Source organism: Lates calcarifer, linkage group LG18 (genome assembly GCF_001640805.2).
Source record: "Lates calcarifer isolate ASB-BC8 linkage group LG18, TLL_Latcal_v3, whole genome shotgun sequence".
NCBI classification, from domain to species: domain Eukaryota; kingdom Metazoa; phylum Chordata; class Actinopteri; family Centropomidae; genus Lates; species Lates calcarifer.
In genome coordinates this window covers 769,542-791,620 of record NC_066850.1, presented here as the reverse complement: position 1 = coordinate 791,620, position 22,079 = coordinate 769,542, and the positions used below count along the sequence as shown (strand labels likewise).

The following is a 22,079-nucleotide window of genomic DNA, read 5'->3' as shown; positions in this document are numbered from 1 at the left end:
ATTCTTATTTGATCTGGTTGTAGAACTGAAAGCTCCAGTTTTTACCACAGTTTGTAGTTTCAAGGCCATAAAAATGTAATCTCAGTCAGTTTCTTACTGTGGATGGTTGGTTCCTATATGAACACACTCTAATGCTAAAGTTTTGATCATTCCACCTGAACAATTTCTCTATTTGTTCTTTGGGGTTATTTTTTATTTTGGGCTCATTGGTCTCACCTACACTACATCCTAATTATCAGTTAGTATGCTAACAAGCTAAAGCTGGCAGCATGTCTGTTGACTCTTGTTTTACTGTGATTGTTGATAGTCATGAATATTTAATGAATATCAAGATGTGAAGCAGCTTTAAAGTGAAGTGCACACATCAGTCACAGTCTCCTGATCTGATGCAGCAGCAGACTGAGGTGAACTCGTCACTGATGTCGTCTCTGGTAGCGCCGCAGGTTTCCTAGTAACCACTACTGACTTGTAACTGGACCTCCAGCAGAGAACCTGCTGTGGGGATCAGGTTCTGCCCGCCTGTAAACACACACTGTTGGTTGGCAATGCTTCATTGTACAATGTTTATGTGAAGGTGTAACATCACTGCCTTGTTTCATGCAGTCTGTAATAATGTTTAAACTCCTGGGTGTATTCTTTGGTGAGCAGCAGCAGAAAGGACACAGACATCACCGATGAAGGAGGAGGAAACACAGTGTGTTGTTCATATGACTTTTGTGATTGGCAGCTGAGTGGGCGATGGATGACCTCTCTTATCCATTTAACCAGAAAACCCTGGACTTCTACTTCAGGCTGCTGCTGCTGCTGAGGAATGTGATGCACAGCCAGAGCTTCATGCAGCATTGTCCTGTGAGGACAGCAGGTTCTGGGTTTCCTAACTTCACATCTGAGGCAGGATCACCTTTCTCCTTTAAACTCCCGCTTCCTGCAACACTGGGACACACGCAGCACTATCAGGTGAATCTGGTCTGAATTTCTGTGATCTGATGTATTTGTGATTTTACCTCAGCAGAGTGTGATGTAGCTATAACCCACAAACTCCCCCCTGTTGTCCTGCTCCTGTGTCCTGGTGGTTCATTGATGAAGTATTCTCCGTCCCTGCTTAAACTCTGCAGGGGCAGTGAGGTGAAATCTAACAGCTTCACTTCCTCCCCCTCTAGTTATCCCTGGTTGATGGAGACGGCACTTTGCCTCACTGGATGGTGTTTGGGCAACAAAGTCGCTCTCTATCCGGCCTGGCTCTGACTGAGGATTGTGGGATTTACCACCTCACAGTGTCTGTCACTGGAGAGAAGTGTGCTGCCTTCTTTTACCTGAACATCCTAAACAAAACGCTGACTGACAAGGACCCAGCAAGGTAAGAAGGCAAGAGATCAGCACAGGTGAAGGAGAATCAGGAGTCAATCCTGAACCAAAGGTGCATTTTGACTTTGTAAGTTTGCATCTTTTGGTGCTTTGTATTTCTGTGTAGGTTAGTAGGTAAGGTAACAGTAAATGTAACAGGCCTCCTGATCAGTGTGGAGTTAGTTTTAGTTTCTTGCTTTGAATTGTGGAGTTTGGTTTGTGAACTTTAGGATTACTGTTCTGAAAACGAGCTGAACTATGAGATGAACTTTGAAGAAGCTCTTTAAAAAAACATGTAATCAGTAATTTAGAACTGCAAACAGTGTACATTACAGTTGTTCAATATTTGCAGTGGGCTTTTGTTGAATTAAGTTGTGTAGTCACCACTGTTGCTCATCAGTTAATTTATTTTTTAATCTGACAGCTCTAAAGTAAATTACTTAACAGAGTTCAGAACAAGTAAAGTGATACCAAAACAGGCACACACAAACCTAATGATGACCCAGTGTTTACAGCCACAGACGTCATTAAAATAAGCACAAGTTAAACTCAAATAAATCCAAATGAATGGCACATTTCAGTCTGTGTAATAAAGAGATTGCCTTCTGGCCTTTGTCAACTTTGTGCATATGTGTCTACAAATATCTGTCAGCTAAGTTTCTTCCGTTTTTATGTAATGTCTAAACAGCTGAGCTGTTCAGCCAGTTCAGTCAGTGTTACAGTATTTGTCCAGGTGGGAGGTATGTACAAATCCATGCCTGTGTAGATGAGGTTCTTGTAAAAGTACAGCACGTATGTAGCAGCATACAGGGCCTTGATGGTGTCAGAGATAATGATCCACAGGATCTGAGATTCTGAGACTCTGCAGATTCCTCAGCTGCTTCTTGACCCCTGCAGTTCGAGCATTGAGGCTCAGACGGTCTGTCTGGGCTCTCCTCAGCTTTTTAGCAAAGTGGAACGTCTAGTAGCTAACAAGCTAGAGAATTCCCTCACGAACAGCAGAGACCGTAAACAGACCTAAAAGAGCAGTAATTTTTTCTTTTTTTAGAACGGGGGTTAGTCATCTTCTCCACAAGACTCTGTCCCTGTTTCACGTGTTTACATTGGACCAGTTTCTCACTTGCTGCAAGCAAAAACCTTCGTCAAATAGGACATCTTCTCTCCTCACAACATCTGCAGCGTTCCCAAGATTCATCATCAGTGTAGGACTTCACATCCCAACAACCACACTGACATCATCCTGATATCACCTTATCTTTGTGCAGTTGTGTCAGTGTTTTTTAGTTTGTTTTAGAGTTGTGGCTTTGGTCTGTCAGTCAGTATTTACACAGTATCCACAGGCTCCATAGAAATGAATTAAAATCTTATTTTGTGTCTGTCTAACAGAGAGTCTTTGTCCTGCTCTGAGGGGGAGATGACCATCTGGGCTAACCTTGTCCTTCAGCTGAACCCTGTGACTCTTGACGCCAGCCAGCGTCTCCGTCTGGTCAGCACCATGGCGGACTACCTCCACCTACCAATGGGCTCTGTCTGCCTGTTGTCCAGTCAACAACAGAAGCTCAGGGTTTGTAGGCAGGGTGGGCTTTCTGAGAAACCAGACGTTTCAGATGTTGCTGAGCTTCTGTGGCCTGTTGGCTGTCAAGCAGAGGAACGACAGTCTGATTTAGCCAGGGTGCTGGAACACAGCGTGAAGGCAGGAGGGTTGGCGAGGCTGCTGGAAGCTCCTGTGTCGGGATGGAGGATGCTTTGTGCACCTGGAGGGCTCCGACAGAAAGTTAAGAGAGACTTGCAAAGGCCAAAATTTGCACCTGCTCCTAATGTGAAACTTGACCATTCGCTCGCGTATTCTCTTCCTTTAAAACTGGAACCAAGTTTGTCAACCATTTCATGGCAGAGGAACCTCAAGGACGCGAAACTGGAGCCAGTACATGCAGAGGATTCAACAGACCAACAGTCACCCAGGGAGCATGTTTTTAAGACGCTAACGCAGCGCTCAGACATAGATAAAGAAACAAATCACACACAGGAAGTACACTCAGCCTCAACCTCCCTTCTCTTGTTCGAGCAGACAGGTTTTCACCCGAACAGCGAGGACCAGTCGGTCTGCGTGGACTCCATCTGCAGTCATCTAAACTGGTATTCATTTTGCAATTCTCAGGAACTTCTAAAGCAAACTGGGCTTTCTGCCACAAAAATAAAACCTGTTGTTGAGGGAAACGGCTGCAGGGAGCAGGTATCACATGTTTCTGAAGCTTTCTGGACCACAGAATTATTTTCTTCTCTGTTCTTGCCTGAACATGAATCAACAGTCAGACATTTTTTGGGGGAACCTTCAGTTTTCCCAACATTGCTACCATCGCCCACACCGCACAGTGTTTACCCCTCACAGCCACTGACCCCAGCCTCTTACAGTGTCGCTTCCACGCTGACACATGAGGCCGGCGACGGGGAATCGCACGCCACTCGTCTGACCCTCCGACCTCATCTGAAGGAGACCTCCCTCTGGACTGAGCATTACAGAGCCAACCACACTGACTCAGAGAGGCAGCCCACAGTGAGCTCACAGGGTAGGTCTGCTGCTGGTGACTTCTATATGACTGTGTGGGATTGTTCTGGCTGCTGAGTCATTCAGGTCTTATGTTGGAATGACTTGACCTCGAGCCCACAGCTGAATGGAGCTCAATGGATGCCTGAATGGAGGAACATATGGCCTAATGTAGGGATGGAAATAGGAGAAGCAGGGATGACATGGAAAACAAATGACTGTGAGAGTTGTATTGAAGAGACACAGAATAAAGAGTCTAATTAATATAAACACACTATTTAAACCTGCAGTAACTGGATTTTTTTTATGCCTCTGGGGGGAAACAGTACTGTCACATCAAAGAGCTGCTTATTTACACATCCTTCAATTACCAAGCAACATTAGCATTTATTTGGACTCTTGCTTCTGGCCTCCTGATTGTTATCTCCATTTCCACAACTCCTGAGGGGAATGTCTTTGCTCTGTGGCTCCTAAATGCTCCAGCAGTTAGTCATTAACTCTGTGTATCACTGTCACTGCAGCTGAATCTCTATAAAATTCAGTATTAAAACTGATTTACAAACTGCAGTGAATTCATTTAGGAATTCCTGTTTTTTTTTTTTTTACAGGTCACGTCATCTTTAGCCAAGAGCCTCCAGAGGAACCATCTGTTTCTCATCCACCTCTAACAGAGAATTATAATGACATCCTGCTACTGAACTCCAGATTGAAGCCGATACAGTCACCTCCATCATCAAACAGAATACTGACCACTCAGCTGTTTCCAGATGTCTCACCAACCTCATATTTAACGGCCGAGCAATTATCAATATCTCCGCAAACTGGGACAATCCAGCATCTGTCCCCGGCTCCATCTGGAGTGAATCAGGATGTGATGTCTCAGCTTAATGCAACAACTCAGGGCGAGTCATCGACCGCGCTGACGGGTCAGCTGACGCTGTCTGGACAAACTGAATTGGAGTCTTCGCTCTCGTCGTTCGTGTTGGAGCCCTCGGTGATGACGCCAGCCTTACCCTCTGAGTTTGGCCTTTACAGTGGACAGCGTGAGACGCTGAATATCACAAATCCAGAGTTTAGTGACGAGTTCCTGAAAGCATCATCGTCTTTCATCTCACTCTCTTTGCTTCCTGATATCTGCGCCTCCTCTTTGCACCAGACTCTTGGAAGCAAAGCAGCGATGGACTTTTGTTCTGATCGAAATGAACAAACACAGACGTTGATTTCAGGTGTTTCACTGACGTCAGTGTTACCTGTGGAAATCCCTTCTTCAATTAAAACTCCCCAAATCATTTCAGTTCCATTAACTATGTTCAAGGACCAAACATCTGTCAAATCAGCTCATGAGAGTTCACCGTTCATTCCATCAGTGCAACAAACCCTCGTCCGTGAAACTGATAATTCTTCCTATTTATTCTCAGTCCCTGGAAACACAACAGTTAAACTAGGCCAAACTGTGACTTATCCACTTCTACTTTCAGTATCTAAGACCACTGATCCAGTGTCTGACAGCCATTTTGATCCAACTGCTCCCTCTACTGCTCAGCAGCCACACACTACATCTCCTGTTCATCTGATTCAGAGTCTGGAGCCTTTGTTCCCACTGTGTGGCCAATCTATGGCAAAGGATCACGTGTTTGTCAGCGGGTGCACCCCACCGATTAAAAGCACCTACGTCGAGAACACACTGGAGGATGTTCTCACCTTTCTGACGAGTTACTCAGGTGATGAGAGGCACTGGACGACCACAGTAAAACACACGTCATCACCGGCTGTCGGCCTTTCCTCAGTCAGAAGACAGAGCTCAGTCAGACCAACGAGTTCTTCAGCTTCTGTCTCAAGTAAGCACCAGTTTTATTGACATTGATGGAGGCATTAATGTGCATCACACTGTGTGTCCATCTGTCCAAGATTAAGGCTGCAACCAATGATTATTATCATTGTTTTATGTTTTGATCTATGAGATATCAGTGTTTTATCTGTTACCTGTGCATGTTCAGTTTACTGTCATCGCTTTAGCAAATGACTAAAACATTGAATCCGTTATCAGAATAGTTGCAGATCATTTTCTTTTGTCAGTCGACGAATGGGAATCCACACATTAAAACACGTTAGTCACACTCTTTTTATTTTATTTCTGAACCAACAAATCAATGTTCTCTTATATTTCAGACTCCTTGAATCTTCCACCCAAAGTGTTGCAGTCAGTTCCAGTGTTGATGGCCACTGTTGGTTTCTCCTTCCACTACTCAGTCCCGCCTGAGACCTTCCTGGATCCAGAGGACGGTGAAGCAGACGCTCTTTCCCTGGAGATCAGTTTGATTGACGGGCCTCCCCTCAGCCTGGGTACCTGGCTGACCCTGGACGGCCTGGAGCTCCGCGGCGTTCCTCTGGAGGTGGACCTGCAGTTTGCTCCTCAGCGCCTCCTCCTGGTCGCCCGGGACAGACAGGGCCTGAACGCCTCCCTGCTGCTGACTGTGGATCTGCAGCGAAGCCCCGTTGAACCCTGCCACGTTTTCTCCCTGACGGCTCAGCGCAGCCTCCACTCCATCCTCCGTCAGCGCCACAGGGTGGAACTCCTGCTGAGAAAACTCTCTCGCTTCTTCAACAGCTCGAGCAGCCGCCACCTTTCTGTTGTTTCCATGATGCCCGGGTCCACCGTGGTGTCCTGGTACAACTGCAGCCTGTGTGAGATGGGCCAAGTCAAGAGAACACATTGCCACGTTGATGAAATACAGAGCATGTGGTTGGCGATGAGGTCTGCAGATGGATCAGTCAGCCCTGAATTCAGAGCAGCAATGCTTCCAGAGTTTCCTGTCACCAAAGTTGGACCTGTGAGCTACAGACAGGACTGTTTTTCTTCAAACACTACCGCGAATCCAGGTTCAGGCACCAATACCTCCCTCGGTCCCACCTCTAAGACCTGCGTCTCCACCTCACAACAGACTGACTCATATGAGTGGATGGCGGCCATGTTCACAGCTCTCCTCGTTGTCTGCCTTCTCATCCTGATCGTCCTCCTCGTCGCCGCGGCTCTCTATTTCTGCAGAGGTCGAGGAAGGTCAAGAGCGGCGGCCATTTGGCCTGTGAACCGCCTCCTCTCGGTCCAGAGCAGAGATCTGAGCGCCATCAGACCGAGGCGGCCTCCACTGCTCCAACCCGAGCTGCCCCCACCCCCGCTGAGACTGTGGATTAACCTCACACGAGATGACGAGAGGCCACTTCCGTTAGACTGTGATCGAGGACGAAAAACACGTCCTCCACATTATGATTTCTCAAGTTTATAATAACAGGGAAAAATGGCAGAAACAGAAACTCAGAATGAAGCACTCCATTAACTCCTCCACATTCAGTACAGCCAACAGCAGAGTTCTCTATTGACAGCTTTTATTCTGTTACACAATATGTGAACAACATATCTACAAAATCATGGGTAAAAAAATTAGAAATTCCTTGTTAGAGTTCTCTGTCATTTCATTTGGATGTCCTTGTTTGGAGGGATATAAGGTGGCACCCAAGTCTGAAAAACACTGGTCCACAATCTCATCCTGGGAAAGGGGGAGAAGCATGATGTTTCCATGGAGACATCATCTGGAGGCCTTGCCGTTTTCGTGAACATCCATCCTGTAAACGAAGAAAATGTCAAGTCTCATTCATATATCATCAAGTTTCAGACGTAATCCTCTTTGAAGACGGCTAAATTTTTTTACTGTATTCATTGTGTGTATATGAGTAGTGTCTGTGTACAGGTACAATGCAGCTATTTGATGTGATGTCTCACAGTAACACACCCGTTCTCATCTTTGAGGTGCTGGTACAGCTCAAACTTGTTGTTGACGGAGCTCGCTCTCCCGACAAACTCTTGGTGCTTCCTGGAATTGGCCACAGTGATGCGATTGGTCCACATGCTGAGGAGCGAGACGGGACCTGCAGCGACAGGGAGACAAGGACACAGGTAAAAACGGGTGTTAAAGGGTGTTAACTGTCCTAAAGAGAGAGGGTCTGATGAGCACTGAGGTACCTTTGGCTCTCTCTGGAGGCTGGACCTCCTCTGTGGACAGACGAGGTTTCTTGTTGAGTGGCTCTGGAGAGTCCGGGGAATCCTTGATCACCTCTGCCTCCTGTTCTTCTTTATCCAGCAAACCCTTTAGCCTGAAGGTTAGAAACAACAGGACAGCGTCATCAGCTGAGGGACTCGTTGACATGTATGGATAAACTACAGACGTCCAAGTCCCACTCACCTCTCTGATTCCTGCCAGCTTTTCTCCTCCGTGTCCTTGCTGCCGTTTTTCTCCGTCCTGTCCTCCCTCTCCTCCCTCTTCCTCCCTCTCTTCTTTCTCTCCTCCTCCTCGGGAGGTTTGCTGCGGCAGGCGACGATGCAGTCCAGGACCCGCTGGTGTCTGTCGGTGGCTCCGGCGTGAGTTTTCACCAACGTTTCCAGCTCGTTCCACATTATACGATACTGTTCATCTCTGGAGGTGACAACAATGCAGGAACATCAGCGACCCTGCTGGTTGTTTAGTCGGGGAAAGAGGAAGTGTTTTTAATAAATACCTCTTGGGGCCTTTGCCTCTGGATCCAACGGTGGAGATAGGAAGTGGGTCGTTCTTCCTCTCCATGTCCACCAGGTTGTAAACCGTCTTCTGACAGGTCAGAACGTCCTCCTCTGTCAGAGTCTCCTTCACTATCAGGTTTGCTAGAGGAACCACCTAGTGGAAGACACAAAGACACACCCCTGAGTTTTATCTTTCATGTTTGGAAGTCGTCATCAGGAGACAACGAGCCAAATATTTAGGAGTGCAGGGGAAAACGCTCTTGTCAAACCGGAGGGGCTGTCTGCATTCTGCATGCTGCTTACTGCCTGCATGTTAAAGATGGTGGTCTGGGAGATAATCATTGGCCAGTATCTCGTGTGACGCTCCAGCTGCGCCTTCGCCCTCTCAGCTGGCAGCTTGCCCGAGGGATCGTGGGAAGACTCTGACACTGGAGTCAGCCTGTTCTCCCTCATGAATTCACCAAAGTCCTGAGGAGGCCAAAGAAAAACATCAGTTACTATGAGAAAAGTTTGGTGGATATTTTAGCTCGGTTAAGTCGAGCTGGACTCACCGTGATTCTGTAGTCTGTCACTCGACCCCCGCAGCCCTCGCTGATGGAGGGCGGGTCCTCCAGGGTGGAGCGGTTGCTGTTGAGCACATGCAGGAAGATCTCGCCGCCGTGGCTGCTGAGCATGTGGCTTATGACCTTTGACCCCGACTTCCTGGGCTGCTCCAGCAGCACTGATCGACCTGTGGTCAATCGATAAGCAGAAGCAATCACCAGACAAGACAAACAATTAGGAGTCGGAGTTCAATCGTCTAGATAAATGAGAATAAACAAACACAGATTAAAGGGTTCATTCATTTTACCGTTAAGGAGAAAATTTGTCAAACATGACGATGGACGACTGTTGACGTCCGTCGGGGAGATGCGATAGGCTCCGGTGCAGTAATGCAGTTCTGAGGTGGGAAAAACACACGTGAGTAAATCAGTTCAGTTTGATCAATCTTGCTACTGATCACTTCCTCTCCTGTACAGAAACACTCCTCATGTCAACTTCAAAAGCATCTAACAAGACTATTGTAGGAGTATAACTGGAGACATTTTAACAACTTCAAAAATAATTTGGCTAATGTAAAAGTTTAAAGAGCACTACCAAAAATAAAGCGATAAATAAGATCATCTGCCGACTGCACCCACCTATGCTGTTGGTTCGTGGAGTGCACCATTTCAGCGTAACCGTCTCTTTGAGTCCATTTTCTCGAGTGCTAGTGCCCGCCATGTGCAAGTCTCCTGCACAATGGAAAGATGATGAGTGACTTGTTAAAACCTGATGATAAATTAATGACTTACTGTCGTAAAGAATCAGTACAGCATTTACCTCAGATGTTTTTTTACATTTATATGACTTATCAATAAATAAAAATGTCAGTATACTTCCTTTATTCATTTTTTACTTTTCAACAGAAGCACCCACCACTTTTAAAGAACTCCAGGTGAGCGTCTCTGTGATGCAGGAGCTCGACGTCGTAATTGGCCGATGTGTTGGCGTGCTGCTCTTCCTGCCGATCCGCAGAGACAATAACAAAACACAGGTCAGCGTGAATGTGCGAACTCACACACACACACACAAACATACACACATTAACACTGCTGATTTCATGTTCCAACGGGTAAATGATAATGGGTAAAGTAAAAGGAAAATGCTCGCTTGATGGGTGACTCAGTGTTTTCTGACATTAGCATTGAATGTAAATGTAAATTCACACAGTACAGAGCTGCTATTGATCCTACACTTTAAAAAAAAAACAGCTTCACATCCAGCATTTTGGCCGTTACGTTAAACTTTAATCACGAGCTTTGAATTTGAATCATGTTTTAAACATTTAGAGGATGGTCAGGTTTAGAAAACCAGTTATTAAGACAGCACAATGGACCACACAGAGACACTAAAGGGGGAGTGAGTGGGAACTGATGAGAGAAACAAAGACCTGGGGAAAGTTCAGACAACTTTTAAAGGTGAAAACACCTGACAGACACTGACAGTATTTAATAACTCAGAAGAGGCAACGCTGGTCACAGATGTCTCAACTTAAAGGTGTATTCTGCACTTTTTAAAAAAACATTATTAGGAGATGGTTGACTTTCCCAGAATAATTTGACAAACAAATAGTGAGTAAATGTAGTTTTCATCATTTCAATTAGACAAAGAGTTGATTTTGGATATACAGGCTTTAAACCCCAAACTCTGCATTCCCTGTTTGTCCACATGAGACCAGAGTTGCCTGTCCTTCACTGGAGCCTCACCAGCAAGTCTGTAGACCACATGTCACATCAAAATGAACTAATGACACTGTAAGCCTGTTTGCAACAGTAAAGCTCAGAATATAGTGTACTGCACACTGCATGGTGTAAACTCTGCCCCTTCCTCACTTGCATGTGTGTGTGATAAGAGTACTAACCTGTTCGCAAACATTTAATGTGGGCTAGCAAAACAGAAAATACAGCATGAAACCAGCAGCAGGTTCACAGTCATATCAACATGCAGATGAGATAAACAAAAAGATAAGACTGTAAAGTTTCATGGGTCATTAGAGGTGAGGAAGGGCTTACACATAAAGTTTAAGCAAGCACAAAGAAAAATGTGAAGGCTGTGAGAGAAAAGGGAAAATAACAAAAACAAAGCAATCATCAAGTAAAAAGTGAAAGTGGTGCACTACATTCTGGACATGGCAACATTTTAATACTAACAATAGAAAGAAATACTTAAAAGTTTATGTGAGTTTGAATTTTGACGAGGCATGTGCAAGGCAAAGACTAACAGGCAGGAGGTCCCTTACCTTCATGGGGATGTTTGTTATGGTGGTGGAGGCCAAGTCAAAGTGCTGCTGGACCAAAATGTTGAGTTTGGTGGCGAGGTGCCTCCCAGCGCGAACACTGTGAACCTCGCTGGTGAGCAGAGGAGAGATCTGAGACGGCAAGAGAGGGAGAAATAACAGCAGTGCTTTCAGATGTGGAGTGGTGTTTTTTAAAGAAAAAGCAAAGTGTGTCATGTCACCCACCTCTTTCTTAGGTCGGTCAGACACCAGTGTGTCTTCACCCTGTGGGTAGATGTGAACTAAAACAAGCTCACACTGCTGAATGGCCATCAGCCTGAGAAACACAATGAATAAGAAATCATTTAACATATGAATCTTTCAGCCAACTTCTCTTTACATTCACAGTAAAATCCCACATCTGAGCCAGTGAGACGCTGTCTGATACCCACCTGTCTGAACCTGCTGCCAGCTTGTTCTGCTCTAAAATGGTCTCCTGGATGCAGTCCTCCAACATGCGCACATGAGTGTCACTGTATGATAAGAAAGACAGAGCACTCTCTGTATAGGTGTAGTCCTCAGTAATAAATTGCATTGTAAGGGCTCTTTCATAAATATCAAGTAATGGGATGAATAATGTCTTTAAGATGAGGTCATATTTGAACACAGGTACAAAACCGTGACAATACAACTGTCTTAAAATGACACATTAGTACTGGACTGCAGAATCTAGCAACATCTGGCCGATTTCTTTTTACCTTTTAGCGTTGGTTAGGCAGATAATACGACCTCTGTTGGCAACTCTCTCAGCCATGTCCATCAGAGAGGTGCGTCTCTCATGCTGCAGCTCTGTGATCTTACATAACGACTCCACAGCAGCGACCAGCCCGTGCAGGATGCTGCAACACTCTGGATCCTCACGCGGGTTCGGCGGCCCAACGGCTGCCAGAGCCGACATGAGCTGCCAGAGACGGAGAGCAACCACATAATCATACTGCGTCTTAATCGTGAAAGAAATGAGACAAACTGAAGCTGGTTTATCAAGTTTTTACAGGATTACCTCATGAGTGCTCTGATCTTCCTGCCTCCAGCTATTCAGTATGTGAAACTCTGAATCACTCACGATGTAATTAACCTGTGACATAAAGAGGTGGCAGAAAGTTCATGATATTTGGTGTTAATGACATTTAAGCCCAAGTTTAAAATAGAAGTAAACAAAGGCTAAATAAAGAATCTAACCAGTTTGTCCTTTGGATAAATGTCATAGAGAATCCGGCAGTACTCCATGGAGCACTCCACAGCACAGGTCCACAGGGACTTGGACACAGGGGCCAAAGGAATAACCCCTTGAGCTCGACTCTTTGTCAGCACGTCACACTCTACCTGCTGACGACTTGACTCGGCCATGTAGGGACAGTGGTCCACCACAAACACTGTCTTGTGGGACACTGAGAACATCTTCATTTTGCAAATCTGCAGAATGAGCTGATCTGAAAGGATAACAGAAAAAATACACCAACGTTACGCTTCAGGTGACTCTGACTCACAGTGGTAATTTTGTTAAAACTTTAATTACTGGTAAAATAGATATGCTTACTGTAAACTGAAAATCTGCTGTTCCCCTCCGCCATAATCAGGGATGTAACAGAGTGTAAACACAGAATATCTAATCCAAATTTCACTGTGTTCTCCTTAGTAAATATAGTTTGTCAGGGTTTAGGATTGCATGAGTCGATCTGGGTGTGAATGAATAAATGAGAGATTATTTTTTCATGCCTGACCATTAATACAAGTAGTATTCCCACCAACATTGTACACAGAAATACACAGGTTAGAGATACAGAGACAGAATACACACAGTAACCCAGAAGATGGAATTTAAACACACATACACAGCTAGCATAACCAGAGATAAAACATGATCTGTGTGAATTACATAGTAAACTGTACAGTTAACTGGTCGCCTTAGTTTGTCTGCATTGATATATATACACAGACATTTCTCTATATTGCCTGTGGGTTGGTAAATGTTAACTCACCTGAGGAAAAAACCGTGAACGCCTCGCGGTCAGGAAATGATCTGAACCGGCAAAAATCCGTGTCTGCTCTTTTAAAACCAAATTTTAATTAATAAACTTAATATCTGGCTACAAAACGAGAGACCTAATTCAGTCTCTGGACATGTTATTCACCAATAACTCCGTATGCTACAGTAGCATCGGCGTTAATGACAGTTAAGCCCAAGTTAGCATGTTAGCATGTCAGTCCACCGCTTTAGCATGTTAGCTAACGCTAGGCGGAATCATTTGTTTGCTGATTCACGTTCATTACCGGCGACAAGAAAATGTACCCATCATGGCGTCTGAGTAAATACTGGGCTGTGTGTTATTTAACCCGCGTCCAAATGCTAATTACCTAACGATGTTTACACTCTTGGAATAACTAACACGAACAATACACTTGTAAGTCGATGCGGGTTTGTTATTGGCGGAAATATGTCCTGAGGTGTTCCGTCACCGTTTTCCCTCCCTTGGTTGCCGCGCTGTCAGACGGTTCCTACCCTCAGCGATAGGTTCGTTATACTGAGGTTAGGCTGTCAAGTCCTCCTGCTTTACTGCTGGGCGTGACTTCACGGTCTGATACTCTTTAATGCTGCTTCAGTTTAACAGTTTATTTACCAATAAATATTTTTTTAATATATCCACAAAGAACTAACAGACGACAAACGACTGTGCCCTGGTTGGGCCATGTGACTACACATTTTATAATGACTGTGAACCACTGGGTCACATGAGGTGGAAGCTACTGAAAAAGAGGACACATTATTCACTGTTTATTAGTAATTAATAGTATTTTTCATTCATTGTTTCCTTTTTCAGTAGCTTACATGTCATGTGATCGACTGGTTCACATGATGTAAAATGTGTGACCACATGACCCAGGCCTTCAAATTAAACTATAAAGTACTGTTAATGCATTGTCAATGCATTTACCGTAAAGGACAGAATACAGTGGAATTTTAGCGTCGGATAGTTCGACCACAGAGAAACGAACGGCGGCTGGTTTAGTTCTGCTCCGTGCTTGTTACAGTCACCACATCAGGGCCGGACCAGACTCCTGAGGGGCCCTTGGGCAAACCCCCCCCCACCCCCCCCCCCCCCCACTATCGGCCTTGTTTACCTCGCGGAGCTGGTTACCTGGTCTGACCCCGGTCTGTCTCTGTCAGCTCCAAATAAACTGCACTTGATTGTGTTTGTTGTTGTGGGTCCAGGCCTGTCTCTGCATGTCACTGAGTTAAATGGACATTACAGAGGAGGTAAACATGTAACTAAAAGTAACTGTAACAGAGTAAAGGTAGTTTTACTGGTTAAATTAAAAAATACTCTTTATGAAGTGGTTTTAGGACCCTGATCACACATGTAAAGTTTGGGGCAGATTGGACAGTGTATCTGTGATAGAGCAACTTCCTGTTTCATGGCTGGGCATGGAAATTCACCACCACCACCTCAGACACACCCTCTGAGGACAGCTCTGCGATTTAACATGTGTGTCTTAATATGAGATTGGCCAGCTTTGAAGTCAATCTAGGACGAGTTCGTTTAAGTACGACCCCTGAAAGTACATTAGTCAACTTCCTGTCAAAATAGCCGACTTCCTGTTGAACTTCGGGCGGAGCTCCAGGAGACTTCTTTGTACATCTGGGCATGCTACACATGAGTACCATATTTCATCCACTAAGGACAAACTAACCCAATGGCAAGAAGTGTTTGAAAATGTGTAGGATCCGCTATCAGGCCATTTATCCACACAATCTAAATTTTCACCGATAAACTTAATCCCACAACAATTCAAATCATCTGGCAAATAAATAATAATAATAAACAAAGCGATTCCGATAGGGTCCTAATAATACTGTGAAAAGTGTGTGTGTGTGTGTGTGTGTGTGTGTGTGTGTGTGTGTGTGTGTCAGTCCACCTTAAATTGCGGCTCTCTGCCCCACGTGACCGTATTCCTGGAAAGTTCCTGGAAATGCCTCTTTTGTGTTTATGGTGATATCGGTTATTAGGCAGCTCGGTGGACACGGCTGTCCCCGGACACGGACACGGACGGACGGACACCGTATTCAGGACTCGTGCGGTGCCTTTTTATTCCTCCTTCTTCCGGGCTCCGCGCGGAGAGCTGGAGAATAAATCGCGCGTGTTGTTTTTGTTTGAGGCGCGCGGGCAGCAGCGCGTGCAGCTCGGACTGATTGACGGTTGGGACTTCAGTCTGTCTCCGCTGCCGACCCGCCATTAGAGAACCACAGGAGCTGGGGACAGGGAACTCGACCCTCCTTCCCCGAACAGAGGACCCGTTCCCCGGACTCGGACCGTGACTGTTCCCGCGGACATGTCGGGCTGTCGTCGGGAGATAAACTGGCGCCGCCGCCTCTGAGCCGGGGGGCTTCGGTCTTGGTTAGCAGCTAGCTCCGACACCCACACTCAGGTACGTGTGGTCGTGTTTTACCCGTCAACATGTCACCGTGGTTTAACACACATGTAACGCACAGGTGAGGTAGTGAGGAGAAACACTGCAGTCATGGTAAAACACCTGTCCCCTCCCCTGCTGCTCAAACCGTCTGTTTTACCGTAGAACTGTCACCTTCCACCAAACTCCACTCAAAATTCTATTAATTTTAATTCTTCTCCGCGGCCTCTGTTGTGAAAACCTGCTTTAAAATAACAATCATTTTTCATACTCGTCCTAGCCCACTCTTAAATTCCGCATTCAGGAATAACCTTATTATTTGCTTTAGGACAGATAAATGTCCCCATTTGTGGCCGGATAATTCATCACTTTACGCCAGATTCTATTCAAAATGACAATTTGATATACAAACACGCTAAGAGATACTTTCCCCTGCTTTTATTTATTTATTTTTTTTACAGTGTAGCCTGCTTTAGATTCCTCAAACAAAAACAATTCATTCAACAACTATCTGGGATAATTATGATAGATATGCGTCTGATTACAATTAACATTTCAGTTACATTAGCTGGTTTATTACACCTGTAACGGAGAGGAGCGGCGTCGAGGAGAAACTCTAAGATTCAGTGTAAAGTACCTGTAATGTCACCTCATCTTAAATTTATTCGGTTCTTTAAACACTCGCTCGCCAAATTCTATTCAAAATTTGAGCTATTTGAATTCCTCTGGCGTCGAACCTAAAAATATGAATATTTTTTCCTCTTTTAAACAGCCCCATTCTTCAACTCAGCATACAAACATAAACTCACCAAGCAGGTTTTATTTAAAAATTATATTTCTCTATAACATCAAGACAAATTCCTCTCAAAAATAAAAATGTCCCCCCATTTTTTTTTTTTTACAGTGTAGTCTTCTGCAAACAAAAAGAAGGTGGACACTGTGTACTGAGATGACTCTGTCTTAGACAGGTGAGGTGGTGATGACTGATCTCACCTGGTGTTCAGTTTGAACCGTCTCCTCTCACCAAACTCTGTTTCTGTCAATTTTACGTCCCCTCCGTGGTCTCTGTGTGTATGAATAAAATCACTCTCCCTCTTTTTTATAGTTCAGCACACAGGTTTAAGATGGATTCATCTCTCCATTTTTAGTCAGAGAATTTAACATTTTACACCAAATTCCATTCAAAATTCTGGCAATTTTACATCTGTTGTCATATTTTTTTTAAATCATGTTTTCTACAGTCTTCAGTTCTGCATGTTTTAAAACAGGAACTGCTTGTGCAATAAATACTGTTGTTCTGTCAGACTGGGGGGTGTTGTGTAATAAAGGATATGAGATAACAACAGATACCGAGGATATTAAACTAACACAGCACAATACAATAACAATACTGTTAGTTTGTGTAGAATATGAGTTATTTCCACAGTCGTAACTTATAACAGTGAGTGTCTGGTTTGAACCAAATTACTGTTATAAATCAAATTTTATTTACCCCCTCAGACCTGACTGTTCTCCACACACAGGCTGTTTTTCCTGTGTTTAGAAATAAATCAAAACTCTGCTGACAAATCATGTTTGATTTTTTTTTCACATCTCCTCCAACTGATGAAGCAGTTTGTTTTAACTTTACTCAGAATTTACTGCAGATTATTTTCTTGACTAAATGTAGAAAAGCAGAAAATCTGATTCAGTTCTCTGTAAAGTTCCCAGTCGTGCTGTGGAGTGAACCAGTTTTTTGCTGATTGAACAGAAGAATCTCAAACATCGTCGTCTGTTTGTTCTCTTAAGTCGACACATTTTTGAGTGGAGTCAGTTTTTAGAGGAAAAGGACGAGTTTCCAGTAACATTCCTCTGACGCACAGTAACCTATAAATACTCTAATAATAATAATGATGATGATAATTAAGTTTACAGTTAATCTGGAACCAGTTCTGATGGGTTTATATTTATTTCCAGGACGGTGCAGAGCTGCAGGGCGAGCAGCGTCTCCCTCCCTTCCCCGTCGTCCATGTCTGAGCTCTGGGCCTAAACCTTAGGCTGAAGGTTGGACCTGTCCAATGACCTGCCAGTCCTCCGAGTCCACAGAAACCATTGAGGGCGACCAACGAGCCGACAACAACTCCAGAGCTGTGGAATCTGACGAGAGCCGCATCGCCTTGGCCATGAAGGACCTGAAGAACACAGGTGGGACTCGGCCGTTACTCGCTTCTTACTGAAACAGTCAGGCTCGTTAATGCTCGTCGTTTCCTGGAGTGTAAATAAAGTTTGGAGTGTTTGGTCCAGATGTGAGAACAGCTGGAGAACAGCTGGGCTGAGGCTGATCGCTGCAGATTCACTGCTGGCTCTGAGTCCATCGCTCAGATGTTTGAAGACTCAGCTCATCAGCTACTATTATTTTAATCAATGTTTAATCAACTGATTATTGTATTGATTAAGTGTTTGGTCCAGATAAATCACTTTTTTTACAATCACAGTTTACGTCTCAGATGGTTTAAACTTTGAGTGTGAGGCAGCAGATTCTCTGAACAACACATTTATATATTTCATAGAAATATTTTAACAAGAGAGAGGAGTGAAATGATTGATCAGTAATCAACATAACTGTTAAATGTAAATCAGTGTTCAGCAGGTTATTGATTAACCCTGTAAACGTCTTCATGTGTTTTCACTTCACTCTGATAAACAGGACGTGAAGCTGAAAACACAATATTTGACTTTGATTCAACATTTCTCTTTAAAACGACTGAAACCTTTAATCAGTGATTTTTCTGTTGATTGATTAATCGTTTGAATTAGGGATGGCCATAATTAATTATTAATTGTTAAGAATGGGATTTTGTGTGCTGAGTCTTGACGTGTATATTTTGTGTATGTATTCTTCAGGTATTTTCATTATGATATATTCACTGGAGTTTATTGATTCTCTCTGGTGTTTTCAGCACACGGAGCTAATGATGATCAGGAAACGTTTAAAAACATGAAGAATATTCTTCAGCTTTCTGTATTTTACACAGTTGAACTGTCATTTTTTATTCTTCTGTTTAATCATTAATTTCTGGCTCTTGTTTTTTCAGAGCTCTAATTATTTCCATCATCAGTTCATCTGATTATTTCCATGATGAATCTTCTGTCTGAATAAAACCGGAACTTGGACTCAGTCGATCTTTAAATAAACTTTATTGTTTGTGTCTCAGTGACAGTCGTCCGGTCTCTGACACTTCCTGTCTCTGTGTCTCAGGTTGGTACTGGGGCAGTCTGACCGCTAACGAAGCCAAAGAGATCCTCCAGGACGCCTCGGAGGGGACCTTCCTGGTGCGGGACAGCTCTCAGAGGGATTACCTGTTCACCATCTCCGCCATGACGTCGGCCGGTCCCACCAACCTGCGCATCGAGTACAAACACGGCAAGTTCAAGCTGGACTCGGTGGTTCTGGTCAAACCCAAGCTGAAGCAGTTCGACAGCGTGGTCCACCTGGTGGAGCACTACGTCCAGCTGTCCCGGACCAGCGACAAGGCGGCGGCGTCGAGCCCTCAGCCGTCGGTGGCGCCGCCTAACGGCACGGTGCAGCTGCTGCTCACCAAACCGGTGTACACGGCCACGCCCTCGCTGCAGCACCTGTGCCGCATCGCCATCAACAGGAGGACGCGGCGGGTCCAGGACCTGCCGCTGCCCAACAGACTGAAGGACTACTTGACGGACTACGCCTACAACGTGTAGGCAGGAAGGGGCGGAGCTACAGCTCACCGTGGAGTGATACCAGTGCGATGCATCAGCTGTGTGCCACGCCCACCTGACCACTGACCACGCCCCCTCACCTGCGGGTCACAGGGGAGGAGCAATAATCAGCGGTGAGTCGTCATCGCCGCGGGCTGAGGACAGACGGACGGACGGACGGCGAAGATGATCAGACCCTGGTCTCTGATCACAGGAAGCCGATTCCTTCAAAATAAAAGTCCCTGATAAGGTCCTGACAGTTGCCGCCATGTTGGTCCTGAAACTGACCACGACAACAGAACACGCCCCCGTCACACTTCAACCCTGAGACACTTCCTCTTTTCAAAACAAAAGTCCAAACCAGACCCACATGTAAGTACAGTTTTTATCGAACCTGGATCTGTGGAAACTGATCAGTGTTTTCAGTATTGATTAATGATTTTTAAATCAGTGAAAATAACATCAGTTAATGATCCAGAAGTTTCTCTGCCGAGTGAATCAAACAGAGGAGAGCTGAGATCAGACGATTGATTATCAATACTGTTACTGATCAGTTTCAGGTACAAACACGACAGCAGGAAGTGTCACCTGAGCCAAAGAAACTTTATTTATAACAACCATTAAACAATCTTTACAACTAGAAGAAAAAGAAAACTGGAGAAGCAGCTGATCAATCCAGCTGATACAGAAACAATATTTGTTTATAAAAAACCTGAACAATAAAGTTTTGTCCAAATTTGAACAGTACACCTCCTCCTCCCGTGTTATTCCCACCTGTAAACACAGGAAACGGAGCCGTCTGATTGGTCGATGGGCGACCTGCGACCATGAACGGCAGCGTAGAAAACAAACACATGTCCTCGATCGATTTCACCTGAACAAATGTCAGTGTCTCAGCTGTCTGACCTCTGACCTCTGTGTTCGACTTTGTACCTGCTGGATGTAGTACCTGTGACTCTGAGCCAATCAGAGCGCAGAAAAACACAGGAGCTGTTTAATACTGCGCTGCTGAAACTACAACCAATCAATCAGTTTATCCATTGATCCTCTGTTTTTAAAGAGACAGAGTTTTCAAACGTCTGGTTTATTTCCAAAACCCTCCAAAAAATCTGAGATGCTGGAGACTGAAAAGATAAATTGATTAGATTAGAGCTGCTGATCGATTAATTGATCCAGCTCTACTACCCATAATTCCACAGTGAACATGTCCTCAGAGCTTCTGCTTTCTATGGAGACAGTTTAACCAAACTCCATTTAAAAACTTCATGTTTTTAGGATTCACTGTTGATTATTGATTTCTTCCATCTGACAGCACATAAACAACCAGTGTGTTTGAAAACTGGGTCTTCAGCTCACGTTTGATTCATTAGGCAGAATTATAGTCCATTAAAATGAATTTAGCATCATCTGTTTTTAAGTGGAGGAAGCAGGAGTCACATCTGTTACTACACTGCTACGAACACTAAATATTCTCATGGATGACCTGTTCATTTTCTTTTTAACAGCCCAGACAGTAACACACATGATCACTCATCTGGTCATGAACTTTTTTAACTTCCTGTGTTTTCTGACATAAGGACGAAAACCAAATTCCATTCAAAAATCAGACGTTTTTAGGATTCCTCGTAGAGCTACTGTAGGAACAAGAGTGACATCAGGCATCTCAGTTTTCATTTGGTCAAACGTTTCCTCAGCTCAGATTAACCTCCCTCTCAGCTGAGGTAGAACCTGGTCTCCCTCCATGTTGGCGTCAGGGTCAGTTTCCAGGTGGGCGGGGACAGTTTAAACCCAGGATGATGTGGTCACTCAGGTAAATGGGACTTTGTTATTGCACACGTTTGTCCACAGTTTTGATGCTGCTGCATCTGACTCTGTGTCGACTCTACACAATGTTTCTGTTAATATCTGTGATAATAATAATAATAATTATAATAATAATGATACTGTTCTTCTTCTTTGGTTTTTATTTTTGTATGGATGGAGGGCTAATGAAGGGAAGGGTCGCTTATTTTCTCCTTCAGCTACGATTTCTCGGTGATAAAGTTGGCAAACACCAGCCTCCTGTTCTGCTCTGCATGCTGAATGAATCAATCTTTATTACTGAACATAAACACAATGAGTAGGACAATAACTCTGCAGATCTCTGTACATATCACAGCGGTGGGACTGAAGCCTGCAGCTCTCAGCCTCTTTGATTTTTTAAATATTTATTGATTGTGTCACACTGTGTTTTCTGGTACATTTTATTGTAAAGAAGCTGCACAGGCTCTGAAAGCATGTGTTGTTCCAGCCGGCAGTAAACTGTAACGATGATCAGCTCCAAACATCAGATGAATAAAATTTTTATATGGTGCTTCAATATGTGTCATGGCTCATTTTTGTATTTTGTGTTCTTTATTGTTTCAATTATTTCTCCTTATTAAAGAAATCATTCTCAATACTTTCCTCTCATTTTCCCTCATGTATTTATTAAGGTCATAATTTATCCTTGTTAATGCTCAGTTCTGTCAGGAAAAATGAAAAACCACTGAAAGTTAAAGGCATGAACATTAAGAATTAAGCCAGATCAACAGGAATCCACACGTGTGAGTATAAATGACACTATAACATCATTCTGATTATTACTGTCAATACTAACATTACAAAGAGTTTTACAGGCT

General features: G+C 44.2%; 4 protein-coding genes across 5 annotated transcripts; 3 read left to right on the top strand and 1 right to left on the bottom strand.

The window, feature by feature from the left end:
- Positions 1–239: 239 nt before the first annotated feature.
- On the top strand, positions 240–5,916 carry LOC127138954 (uncharacterized). Its single transcript, XM_051077871.1, has 5 exons — positions 240–957; positions 1,161–1,357; positions 2,731–3,911; positions 4,498–5,636; positions 5,887–5,916. Exons 1-5 carry the CDS (start codon positions 739–741, stop codon positions 5,914–5,916), a joined length of 2,766 nt encoding a protein of 921 aa, XP_050933828.1. The 5' UTR covers positions 240–738.
- On the top strand, positions 5,621–7,173 carry LOC108890536 (uncharacterized). Its single transcript, XM_018687410.2, has 2 exons — positions 5,621–5,727; positions 6,059–7,173. Exon 2 carries the CDS (start codon positions 6,106–6,108, stop codon positions 7,171–7,173), a length of 1,068 nt encoding a protein of 355 aa, XP_018542926.2. The 5' UTR covers positions 5,621–5,727; positions 6,059–6,105.
- Positions 7,174–7,256: 83 nt separating this feature from the next.
- On the bottom strand, positions 7,257–15,363 carry ints13 (integrator complex subunit 13). 2 transcript variants are annotated; one of them, XM_018687413.2, is made up of 18 exons: positions 15,214–15,363; positions 12,836–12,974; positions 12,478–12,728; positions 12,299–12,373; positions 11,997–12,199; positions 11,691–11,771; positions 11,485–11,575; positions 11,263–11,391; positions 9,900–9,984; positions 9,623–9,715; positions 9,292–9,381; positions 8,993–9,171; positions 8,745–8,909; positions 8,441–8,595; positions 8,128–8,358; positions 7,908–8,038; positions 7,678–7,813; positions 7,257–7,510 (listed from the first exon to the last, which is right to left on the bottom strand). In XM_018687413.2, the coding sequence occupies exons 2-18, from the start codon at positions 12,867–12,869 to the stop codon at positions 7,474–7,476; spliced, it is 2,166 nt and encodes a 721-aa protein (XP_018542929.1). In that variant the 5' UTR covers positions 12,870–12,974; positions 15,214–15,363; the 3' UTR covers positions 7,257–7,473. The 2 variants fall into 2 exon arrangements, with proteins under 2 accessions (XP_018542929.1, XP_018542927.1); XM_018687411.2 differs by lacking the exon at positions 15,214–15,363 and adding an exon at positions 13,278–13,814.
- Positions 15,364–15,574: 211 nt separating this feature from the next.
- On the top strand, positions 15,575–21,778 carry socs2 (suppressor of cytokine signaling 2). The gene is made up of 3 exons (XM_018687423.2): positions 15,575–15,723; positions 17,662–17,889; positions 18,944–21,778. Exons 2-3 carry the CDS (start codon positions 17,763–17,765, stop codon positions 19,420–19,422), a joined length of 606 nt encoding a protein of 201 aa, XP_018542939.1. The 5' UTR covers positions 15,575–15,723; positions 17,662–17,762; the 3' UTR covers positions 19,423–21,778.
- Positions 21,779–22,079: the final 301 nt, after the last annotated feature.

Bases quoted from the DNA above. Each gene is read 5' to 3' on its own strand.
- LOC127138954 (XM_051077871.1), top strand. From the start codon at position 739: ATGGATGACCTCTCTTATCCATTTAACCAGAAAACCCTGGACTTCTAC. The intron at 958-1,160 runs GTGAATCTGGTC...CTCCCCCTCTAG, and splicing joins GACACACGCAGCACTATCAG to TTATCCCTGGTTGATGGAGA. The intron at 3,912-4,497 runs GTAGGTCTGCTG...TTTTTTTTACAG, and splicing joins GCCCACAGTGAGCTCACAGG to GTCACGTCATCTTTAGCCAA.
- LOC108890536 (XM_018687410.2), top strand. From the start codon at position 6,106: ATGGCCACTGTTGGTTTCTCCTTCCACTACTCAGTCCCGCCTGAGACC.
- ints13 (XM_018687413.2), bottom strand. From the start codon at position 12,869: ATGGCGGAGGGGAACAGCAGATTTTCAGTTTACA. The intron at 12,729-12,835 runs GTAAGCATATCT...TTATCCTTTCAG, and splicing joins CAGCAGATTTTCAGTTTACA to ATCAGCTCATTCTGCAGATT. The intron at 8,596-8,744 runs GTAAGCAGCATG...GTCTTCCACTAG, and splicing joins CCATCTTTAACATGCAGGCA to GTGGTTCCTCTAGCAAACCT.
- socs2 (XM_018687423.2), top strand. From the start codon at position 17,763: ATGACCTGCCAGTCCTCCGAGTCCACAGAAACCATTGAGGGCGACCAA. The intron at 17,890-18,943 runs GTGGGACTCGGC...TCTGTGTCTCAG, and splicing joins GAAGGACCTGAAGAACACAG to GTTGGTACTGGGGCAGTCTG.